Here is an 11,128-nt window from a genome sequence, read left to right on the forward strand (position 1 = left end):
TACAAATGTCCCACCCCCTTCAGTCTTTCGCGGTTTTTTGGACTCCGAAAGATCTCATTGGTTCCCCTCCCTTGTCTCTCCAAAAGCGCGGGAAATAATGCGGATGTCTCTTAAAGTGACAGTCGCTGCATATTATTTCCTACTCCCGCAACTACAAGGTCGGTAAAATAGTTGTCAAACAGATATTCACTTGGAAATAAGGAAAATAAAACACACAATGGACGAACACACGTAGCTCAGGCAGTGGTGGAGTGTATCCAGGTACATTATACTTTACCTGCAGTACAGTTTTGATGAATTAGTACTTTACTAGGGTATTTTACATTTTATGGGAATTTATACTTCTAGTACACTACATTTGTAGATAAAATATTTTACCTGGTGATTTCTAACACGCATGTAACATCTAAGATATCAGAGAGAAATTTACAATAACAATAAAAGCACAGTTCCCTGACCGGGAATCGAACCCGGGCCGCGGCGGTGAGAGCGCCGAATCCTAACCACTAGACCACCAGGGATCTTACGCAACGCCAGAAGTGAATATCTCTATATAAAAGTCTGTAACTGCGAACACAACACCGTTAACGGAGTAAACCAGCTTCAACCGGTTGCATTTCATCCAATGTCTATTTTTATTCCTTGTTTATGGAAATAACGAGTAAACGATTTAACGCACAATTTCTACTTCAAACAGTATTTGTAACGTTTTCTGATTGAGACCGGTTTTCAACACTGCAGGCCCAGTTTAGCCTATCTGAGGGCTGTAGTTATGTGAAATCATACTAACATCATGCTTGTACATTTTCATGCAAAAATGTGGATTTCAGCCTCTCAGATGTGCAGAGATGTCAAAAGTAGAGACGTTCTCTACTCAACTAGAAGACTAAAAAAGGCTAAATATGTTGAATCAGTATAGTAGTATAGTCAAAAGTATCCCTATGAAGGACATTTCTACTGAATCTTGATCACATTAATGGTATTTATTTTTTATGAAAATGTGTAGTAGAAAGACAGATACCTAAAAAAAAATTAGAATGAAGTATTTGTACTTCCCACCTCCGACTTAAACTGCAGACTTTCTTTGGAGTATTTTTTTTCTCTTTGGGCTTTGGCCACTTTTAAGTCCTTAAATGTTTGTGCCAATCACATTAAATTACACTTATGACTCATTAAAACACAGAATCAGAAAAGGGAGAGAAAACAAACACACTGTGCATCAGGTACCCTTTTCCCCATATTTATTTGAAATTATTTCAAATGATAAAAACATGGTTGATTAACATTAAATGACCACAAGGGTTGTGTGTTTTTGCCCTTAAGAGTGGACAAGGTGAGAACAGGTGGGGGACGCTAACGTGGGGAGGGGGGGTGGGGTCGTCACCTGTGTGACAAGGTGAGCCAACACCCGTGTGACAGGAAGTGTCGTTCCATAGTTCTGTGGCGTCACACCCACCTTCACGACGGTACCCGCCACACAGATTTTTTTTATAAAGAAAACAGAATCCCCTTAAAAAAAAGAAAATGTTGGCAAAAAACCCTCACGCCCCCACCGGGCTCGTTCACCCCCTCATGGCCAAACATCCAGAGACTGGAACATCGTTATAATCATTTCTCTTTCCTATATTACAAGCTTTTTACAACATAAAAATAGATCAATAACTATGATTACCATATTCCTTAATGTAAATATACAATATTTATTTTTTAGCATTTTCAAATAAACTTGTTTCTTATTTACCTTGTCCTCATCATCTTTACCCCCTAACATATCTAAAATAAAGAAAACAAACAAACTGGTACCGATGAGAGTGACAACGGATTTGTGTAAGGCAAAAGGACCAGCAGGGGGCGCATTTCTTTCAGTTTGTGGTGGTTTGAATAGGATGCAATTAGTGTTTTAAAGTCAAACTTAAAAGTAAAAGTAAAGAACCTCCATCTGCTTACACAGTTCTCTGGCACTTAAGTGTTCCTTTTTTTTTGGTTAGCTGCTACCAACTACAAGCTGTACAAACTGCTTCTTGCATAGCAATTAAACAAGATATCCTCACAGAAAAAAAGAAAGGGGGGGGGGATTCAGAACAGAGTTGAGCTTTTAGATCGACTTCCCTCGATAGAAAGTTGATAAATGATCCCTTATATATATTTATATGAAATAAAAACAAACCACCTGCAGCTAAATCATTATATACTTGGTCCAGTAAACGAATAATAATTTAGCGTGACCTAGTTTTGTCAGTTTTTCGTTAAAGACGTGAATCCTGATCTCAGGTTCCCCCGTCATCACAAGTGCAGGAATAAGCACAGTGTTTCGGTTTAGCGGTAAAGCTGCTGTGCAACGTCGCCTGAAGACGGAGATATGAACAGACCCCCAAAATAAAGGAAGGTAGGGGGGGCCCAAAATAACAGAACAAAACAGGAAATAGTCCCTCACCAAATGTAAAAAAATAAACAACCAGGCAGGGTGACTTGGCGGGTTTCCAGTATTGAATTTTGTTTTGGGAATTTAAAAACATGTGAAGTATATTTATATATAACATGTATGGAAACTATCCCATGCAGTTCATTCAGACTCCACCCGCTTTTGGCACACTGACACAGAGAGGTGATTCAATCAAACGCACCCTCATCTGGCACTGCTGGAATGGCTATTTGAGACAAAGTATAACCCAAAACAAAATAATAACAACCACCATCATCATCATCATCATCATCATCATCATTAAGTCCCCATCATTCACGGCATTATTCGTTTTGATGGAATTCATCTGCTGGAAACAAAAACAAATTCAAAAGAAAGTTTGGATTCATAGTGTTGAATTAATGCTGACACCGAAATAATAAAATCTAATTATTCAGAATTATGAAAATCACCGTTATAATCATGATTATGCATTAAAAAAGAGAAAAAAGGTGGAATGCACAGATTTGGAAGTGTTCGGAGTTTGGTCCTGATGTGTTCGTGACGATCAGAAGCCTGGCGGCGGCGGCGGCGAGGTGGTCACAGTCAGGGAGTCCGTTTCTGACGTCCCGAGTGGTTTTTCTTTTTCGTTCTCTCATGCAACGACAGAAGGAGGCCGGAGAGTTGTGTCAAACCTGTGGCGGTGTCGTAGTGTTCACTTTGTGCTTCCAGCTGGTGGTTTTAGTGTTAAGTGTGTGTTGTAGGTGTGTGTGTTTGTGTGGTTTGAGTGCTGTTTCACCACTCTCTCTCTCTCGTCACCCATCGGGTCGGCTGACTGAGAGCTCAAGTCCTGAGTTGAGGTCCGTTCACCTCCCCACCGGCGGCGCTGGAGGAGCTCCCCTCATCATGGCTGAGGGCAGAAGGAGATACAGAGACGAGGTCACTTCAGGTCAGTTCTACTACTTAGGCACGCACACGAGTGTGTCCCAGTACACCAGGATACCAAACGCCGTCCTGTCTGGGTTCATGACATCATCCAGAGGTCACCCTGAATAGCAAGACCCACGTGGGCTGGTTCACCACAGCTGGAGGAACCCACAATAAAGTATTGATCTGTGATTTAATATCAATAACCAGATGAAAAGGATGCTGAAATAACTCCATCATGATGGTGATCAGTAAAAAGTGCTGAGTCATGCTTTGTTAGGTCTGTCTGCAAGACCACAAGATAACTACTGTTAAAACGCTGGTTTTCTGAATGGAGTCTGGTTGATGGTGCAACACTCCATATAAGGTCATCTAGACATAAATACAGCAGAGACCTTGTTGTTTGGACCACAGACAGTCTCTGGTTCCTCCACATAGTCTGGTCTGGTCTCTGGACTAATGTGAGCTACTATCTAGACCTCTGGGGGACCACAGACAGTCTCTGGTTCCTCCACATAGTCTGGTCTGGTCTCTGGACTAATGTGAGCTACTATCTAGACCTCTGGGGGACCACAGACAGTCTCTGGTTCCTCCACATAGTCTGGTCTGGTCTCTGGACTAATGTGAGCTACTATCTAGACCTCTGGGGGACCACAGACAGTCTCTGGTTCCTCCACATAGTCTGGTCTGGTCTCTGGACTAATGTGAGCTACTATCTAGACCTCTGGGGGACCACAGACAGTCTCTGGTTCCTCCACATAGTCTGGTCTGGTCTCTGGACTAATGTGAGCTACTATCTAGACCTCTGGGAGACCACAGACAGTCTCTGGTTCCTCCACATAGTCTGGTCTCTGGACTAATGTGGGCTACTATCTAGACCTCTGGGGGACCACAGACAGTCTCTGGTTCCTCACATAGTCTGGTCTCTGGACTAATGTGGGCTACTATCTAGACCTCTGGGGGACCACAGACAGTCTCTGGTTCCTCCACATAGTCTGGTCTGGTCTCTGGACTAATGTGAGCTACTATCTAGACCTCTGGGGGACCACAGACAGTCTCTGGTTCCTCCACATAGTCTGGTCTGGTCTCTGGACTAATGTGGTCTACTATCTAGACCTCTGGGGGACCACAGACAGTCTCTGGTTCCTCCACATAGTCTGGTCTGGTCTCTGGACTAATGTGAGCCACTAAGAGTATAAATAACACGACGGTGCTGGTCCCCTACCCTTGTTGTTCTTGCTGGGGTAGACCTTGCTGAAATGCCTGTACTCCTCTGGAGGTGGAAGGTCTTCAATCGGGTGGAAGTTGAACTTGGATTCAAAATCATCTGAGGAAGAAGAAAAAAAAAAAACAGTTTATTTTATTATTTTATAACAGTCAAAGACCCTCCTTTAAAAACATTTAATCAAACACGTAAATTGCCATTAAACATCCGTCATTGATCGCTTACTAACACGATGTATTGCATCTTAAAGATACTTCAAAACTAAGTATAGCAGTAGGTTTCTACTACCGCAACAAATATTGATTACTAACAAAAGGTTCTTCCTCCTCGTCAAGTAAAATTAAGCCGATAAGACTTTTGTTTTTATTCTTAGGACACAGCAGGTAAACTAAACTCCAAGCAGTGGATTTTTAGTCTCTAATATGGTTCAAGCTTCAAAAACACACGATCCTACATCTCCCATAATGCAACTCAGCATCTTTGATTTGAACTCTACGCCTTCAGACTTTCATTGCATTTCGGGGTTAAGTCCACCTTCATCTACACCATTTGTTGATTTTTGTCACCATCAATTATCTTAAAGTGGATTTACAACATTTTCTGTACAAGATTAAAAGGCTGAGTCTGTGTTTGTCGTCTGAAAGCGTCCTGTGCTGCCTCACTCTCACCTGTGCTGGACTTGGAGGAGGAGATGGAGGAGTGGCCGTTCCGGATGGGCGGGGGAGGTGGAGGAGGTCCGGCCGGGGTCCGGGAGGAGGATGATGAGAGAGAGGAGGAAGAGGAGGAAGGTGGCGGCGGTTTGCCAACTCGGCTGAGCGGCTCCGAGGCCACAGAGCTGTGGACGCGGTAGGGAGGCGGGGGAGGGGGGGCGTCCCGGCCGCCGTTACGAGATCCAGAGGGGGGCACCTGGGGAGCTGTGTGGACGGACACACACACGGAGACACACAGAGAGAGACAGACACAGAGACACACACACACGGAGACACACACACACACACACACACACACACACACACACACACACACACACACACACACACACACACACACACACACACACACACACACACACACACACACACACACACACACACACACACACACACACACACACACACACACACACACACACACACACACACACGGAGACACACACACAGAGACACACACACACGGAGACACACACACACACAGAGACACACACAGAGACACACACACGGAGACACACACGGAGACACACACGGAGACACACACACACACACACACACACGGAGACACACACACACACGGAGACACACACGGAGACACACACGGACACACACACGGAGACACACACGGAGACACATATTTATTATAGTAATTATAACAGCTGTTTCAGAGAGATTTTAATGGATGTTGGTGGCAACATTTTAGTGCTTTAAGATTTAATTTTGCATATATTTATATTCGTTTCCAACGGTCCGATAACCAATAAATGCTCTTCTGCTGCATTTGAGGAGGTTCCGATATCTTGGAATTGGGAATAATTTTAATAATTCTGGAGTTGTTGAATGCACCACAGAGATTTGAAAATGGTCCCCGCTTCACTCTAAATATCGCTAAATATTCACTGTGATGACCTGCAGCAGGTTTTATTATCGTACTGAATAGGCATGGCTCACAATTATCCAAAAGAGTTGGGATTCATGATATTATCCTGATAACCATCAAAATATGCCTAAACTCTTCAAATGGCACTTAAACATAGTGGAATCAACCAACCACGAGGAGCCGGTTATAGACAAGTTGTGCCATGAAGGGAATAAAGTTATTCAGCACATTAACTGACGTGAAATAATTTCCAGCAGCTGCTGCAAAAAAAAAATACCAGCAACGGAGAAGCAGAGGAAAGTCACAGTGACTGAGGACGTCATGCAACTTAATTTAAAAGAGATAACCAGAGGGAGAAGCAGCAACGAGGGTGAAAGTGAACAGGAATGCTGGAATATTCCACCGGGCTTCAGGAATGCAGAGGAACCAGGAGGCCTTGTGGCTGAATCGCTCCGTCGTCCAATCACAACACAGCATCCGAGCTAACAAGTGCCTTCCTGTTTCTCGCAGCTCGCTCTGAATTCAAAAATCACCGATGTACGTTTTTTTCCTGTGAGCTGTGAATCTGCTCTGGGAGAGGAAGCAACATTTTGCACTAATTGCAAAATTGGAAATATTATTTTATTACGGTGCATAAAAAAAGACATACATATTATAGTGTGTCTTTTTTTCCGGTAATTGTTTTATTTTTATTTTAATGTTCTTGACTGCAGTCATTGCTTTAATGTTTACTGTTTGTTTGCAAATATCGTGCACATAAGGAAATTCCTTATATGTGAAAACGAATATGGCAATAAACTCAAGTAAAACTCAAAGTTAAATTCTTATGCGTTTAAAAAATAAGGAGGCATCCGAGAACGCCTTCACTTCCTCAACGGAAGCAGCTGAAGATATAACAGGGAATATTAAATCATATGTTGAGTGTCTACATGGAGGAAATGTGAAATGTTCCAGGACGATGTGGTTTGATGGAGGATCAGGGATAACGAGTCATAACCTGCTTTGGCTCAATCAACCAACATTCCTCCCGCTGAGATGTTTCCATCACCGGGACGTGCTGATGCACAACACAACGTGTCTAGAGCTGAAACGATCGGGCGATTAGACGACGTAAACTACACCATTAAAGCCGTTCATTGTGCCTTTGTTAGAGCCGACAGATGACAGAAGGTGAAAGGAGAGAGAAGAACAAAATGACTGATCGTCTGAGTTCGCTGCAACTCTGGGTCACTGAAACTGATCTACAAAATCTACTTTTCTCCTGGGATCATGGTGATCTGCAGGGCCTATCTGGTCAAATTAGACTGGTTATAATTTCAGGTTTACTCTATCTTTTCCAAACTCAATTCAAGCATTTCAAGCATTTCCAGGTGCATTTCCATGCTTTTCCAGCCCCTTCCAGCTGTGGTAAACTCCATATTTGTATCAATCCAATGGTCAGTATTCAGTCTACTTATTCTGTCACTTGTTCATCACATTAAATGAGATGTTATTGTCCTCTAAACAACCAACATGATGTTTGGAGACAGCTTTTTACAGAAGGACCACAAATGAAAGGAAAACTAATTCCACTAACAGATCCACAGAAATATAATCACCAACTATTTTCATCATCTGTTCATCATCAAAAGTCATTTTTCATAAAGAAATGTCAGAAAATGCTGTTTTCAGTCCCTCAAATATGGAGATCTTCTTTTCTCTGTTCTATCATAGATGTCATCACATACAACACACATTTCAAGACCTTTATTCTACATCCAAGCACTTTTCAAACCTTGACAACATCACACTAAAATTCAAGGGTTTTCAAGGATTTCCAACACCGTACCAGCCCTGTAATTTGGTCATGTTACTGAAAATATATCAATATCTAGTATGGCATTCTCTGCATGAAGAGGGACCCAGAAATATTCCATCCTGGATATTGTGCAGCAGAACTAAGTTTTCAGATAGACTTTGTCTTTTAAAGCTCATATAAAATGTAACTTGATGACTTAAATCCATCTCTTGAATGGTTTTGTGAGTGCTGTGTGTCAACAGTGCAGGTGCTCCTACCTGCTCTGCGCCCGGGTGGCTCTCTGGCGGGTGGTGGTGGTCTGCCGCCCTGCTGGGAGGATGGAGACAATGAGGGAGGAGGTGGAGGAGCGTGGCTGCGTCCTTGGCTGCTGCTGCCTCCCGAGGTGTGTTTTTTGTGCAGGGAGTTGTGCCTCTGTGGCAGCTCTGGAGCCCCGCCACCACTGCCATCCACCGAGGACGGCCCGTTGGAGATGCCCACCGACGTGTGCGGTCTGTACGGCGGCGGAGGAGGTGGAGGAGCCGAAGAGCCACCCGTCGGCGGCCTGCTGGATGACGGAGGTGGCTTCACAGCGCTGGGAGGAGTGTGGCCTCGGTTGGGCGTCGGTGGGAGGGGCTTCTCTCTGCTGTGAGAGGAGGAGGAAGGCGGAGCATGCGTTTTCTGATTGGGGGTAGGCGGAGCGTTGCCACGGCCACCTCTGTTGAAGGGTGGAGGAGGAGGAGGGGCGGAGCTGCTGTGCTTCATCCCGCTGCCCGTGGAGGAGCTGCTGCTGCTGCTGGAGGGGCGAGAGATGTCGGGGAGCGAGGGCCGGTGGGAGGAGCGCTGGTGCTCGGGTGGAGAGGGCTTGTTGGGTGGGGAGGGCGAGGAGGAGCGGCCAGTGGGGGGGCGAGGGGCCGCGGGCCGGGCCCCTGGGGGCCGCAGGGCGGATCTGCCCACTGAACCGCTGGCTGAACCATCTGGGTGGAGGGACAAAACAAGATGCACAAAATAGCCAGAAAGGAATGTCTTTGTTTTGGGCTTAAACAACAAATTTAAATACCAGACAAATCACAATACCTCTGCTTTTACAGCAAAAATCATATTATAATAATATAATAATCATAACTAAACCATGAGTCATGAAACAGACCCAAACATCGACCCCTGAAGTATTTTAACACAGACACAAGTATGTTTTACATCTTCGGCATTTCTTCCAACGGCAGTAACAAGGTCAAATGCCAAACGGTTAATATTTGATATCTCTAAAATAAGCGAGTTCATCCATAATTCACATCCCTTCTTCAGCTCCATCAGAGATAAGGAGGTCAAAAGGGGGTCCAATAATCTGGATCTTCTCTGCTGATTCTTGTGGCCTTTAAAACACGTTTATTTCTATAAAACGATCGCGGAGGAACAGATTCCCAGAGAGTGGAAATAAAAGTTAAAGCTCCGTAGAAATGTAGAAAGAGTTTCCTCCTCCCGTCTACTACATGAGCAGGTATAATGTTGTGTGTTCACCCGTGTTGCTGAACAAACTATTGACAGATTATCAGCGATATCACGACTGATTAGCTCTCTCCCACTCCACCGCTGGACTTTGACTTTGAGTCACCTCTCCGGTTTAGTTATTTACACAAATGATAATCAGAAATAAAGCAAAGAAACGGTTCTCACCTCCAACTGGGCGTAGTTTTGGCACACCTCCTTGAAAAAGGCCTCCCATTCCCATCCCTCCACCTCCTCCTCCTCCACCTCCACCTCCACCTCCTCCGGCTTCTGGTGAAAAGAGAACATCCACATTAAAAAAAAGAGAAGAAAGCACGACTAGTAACACACTTTTAATCGTCAAGTATTCAGAGAGTACAGCTATATCGTGGTGCAGAGAAGAGCTACAACATATGTTCAATTAAACACCTTCTACCTACAGCTTTGCCGAAAAAGTAACACGTCGAATGAGTTCATAACACGAAAACAAACATTAGAAGCCAGAAGAAACAAGAAAAAACAAGTTACGAAATGATTCAAATTGTGTTTTTAAATCAAATGATCAAATAATAAAAAAGTCTGGTCTTTCCTGTCGAGCTGATCTCGATTAAAAAAAGAGAATATACAAGAAGGGGGGGGGGGCTAATTTAGGGTTAGGATGCATTTAACGTATAAATGATGCTCCGAAGTCACCAACGCATGGAGCTTAAAACAAAGTCGTCAATCACAACGTGGACCACATACTTGTGGATTTAAAGGAGTTATTTCTCCACTACTGTCCTCCAAACTCCAAAAAGAAAATACAACAATATTGTGTAGATTTTCTTTTGTTTTTTCTCAAGATCTAATAACTCGCTTTTTTCTGGGCTTTCAACTACATCTCAGTCCTCATATTTGAAGACCATGAAATGCGTTTGAATGCTCCAGAAGTAGTTCTGTGCATATTCCGGTATTTCATACACACATTAGCCAATTCAGGGTTCCTACACCTTTCCAAACTCAATTCAAGCACTTTTCAAGCATTTCCAGGTGCATTTCCATGCTTTCCCAGCCCCTTCCAGCTGTGGTAAACTCCATCTTTGTATCATTGCAATGGTCAGTATTCAGTCTACTTATTATGTCACTTGTTCATCACATTAAATGAGATGTTATTGTCCTCTAAACAACCAACATGATGTTTGGAGACAGCTTTTTACAGAAGGACCACAAATGAAAGGAAAACTAATTCCACTAACAGATCCACAGAAATATAATCACCAACTATTTTCATCATCTGTTCATCATCAAAAGGCATTTTTCATAAAGAAATGTCAGAAAATGCTGTTTTCAGTCCCTCAAATATGGAGATCTTCTTTTCTCTGTTCTATCATAGATGTCATCACATACAACACACATTTCAAGACCTTTATTCTACATCCAAGCACTTTTCAAACCTGGAAAACACCACACTACCACACACGTTTTCAAGGTTTTCAAGGTGTGTGTGTGTGTGTGTGTGTGTGTGTGTGTGTGTGTGTGTGTGTGTGTGAGATGAAGTTGCGGTGACTTACTCTCTAGAATCGGACCGCTCCGGTCGTTGGTCACGACAGCCTTCTTGAGTTTGCCGCCCTTGCAGATGTCGGACAGCAGCGCTCCTCGGCCCTTCGCCTCGGACGTGTTCAGTTTGGGAGCGGTCGTGTTCGCCTGCGGAGGAAAGTCAACAAACGTGTTAACGACACAGCCG

The 11,128-nt window shown here is 43.7% G+C and overlaps 1 protein-coding gene across 2 annotated transcripts in view; it reads right to left on the bottom strand.

The window, feature by feature from the left end:
* Positions 1–1,226: 1,226 nt before the first annotated feature.
* The window catches only part of wipf2a (WAS/WASL interacting protein family, member 2a), a 14,943-nt gene continuing 5,041 nt past the window's right edge, over positions 1,227–11,128 (bottom strand). For both annotated transcript variants that reach the window (XM_084002957.1, XM_084002958.1), the window contains exons 3-8: positions 10,956–11,088; positions 9,595–9,696; positions 8,199–8,894; positions 5,222–5,467; positions 4,554–4,655; positions 1,227–3,311 (exon numbers count right to left, since the gene is read on the bottom strand). In XM_084002957.1, the coding sequence (XP_083859083.1) occupies positions 3,268–3,311; positions 4,554–4,655; positions 5,222–5,467; positions 8,199–8,894; positions 9,595–9,696; positions 10,956–11,088 (1,323 nt within the window). In that variant the 3' untranslated portion in view covers positions 1,227–3,267. The remainder of the gene's footprint in view (positions 3,312–4,553; positions 4,656–5,221; positions 5,468–8,198; positions 8,895–9,594; positions 9,697–10,955; positions 11,089–11,128) is intronic.

The sequence above is a fragment of the Eutrigla gurnardus genome, assembly GCF_963514095.1.
Source record: "Eutrigla gurnardus genome assembly, chromosome: 3".
Taxonomy (NCBI): Eukaryota; Metazoa; Chordata; class Actinopteri; order Perciformes; family Triglidae; genus Eutrigla; species Eutrigla gurnardus.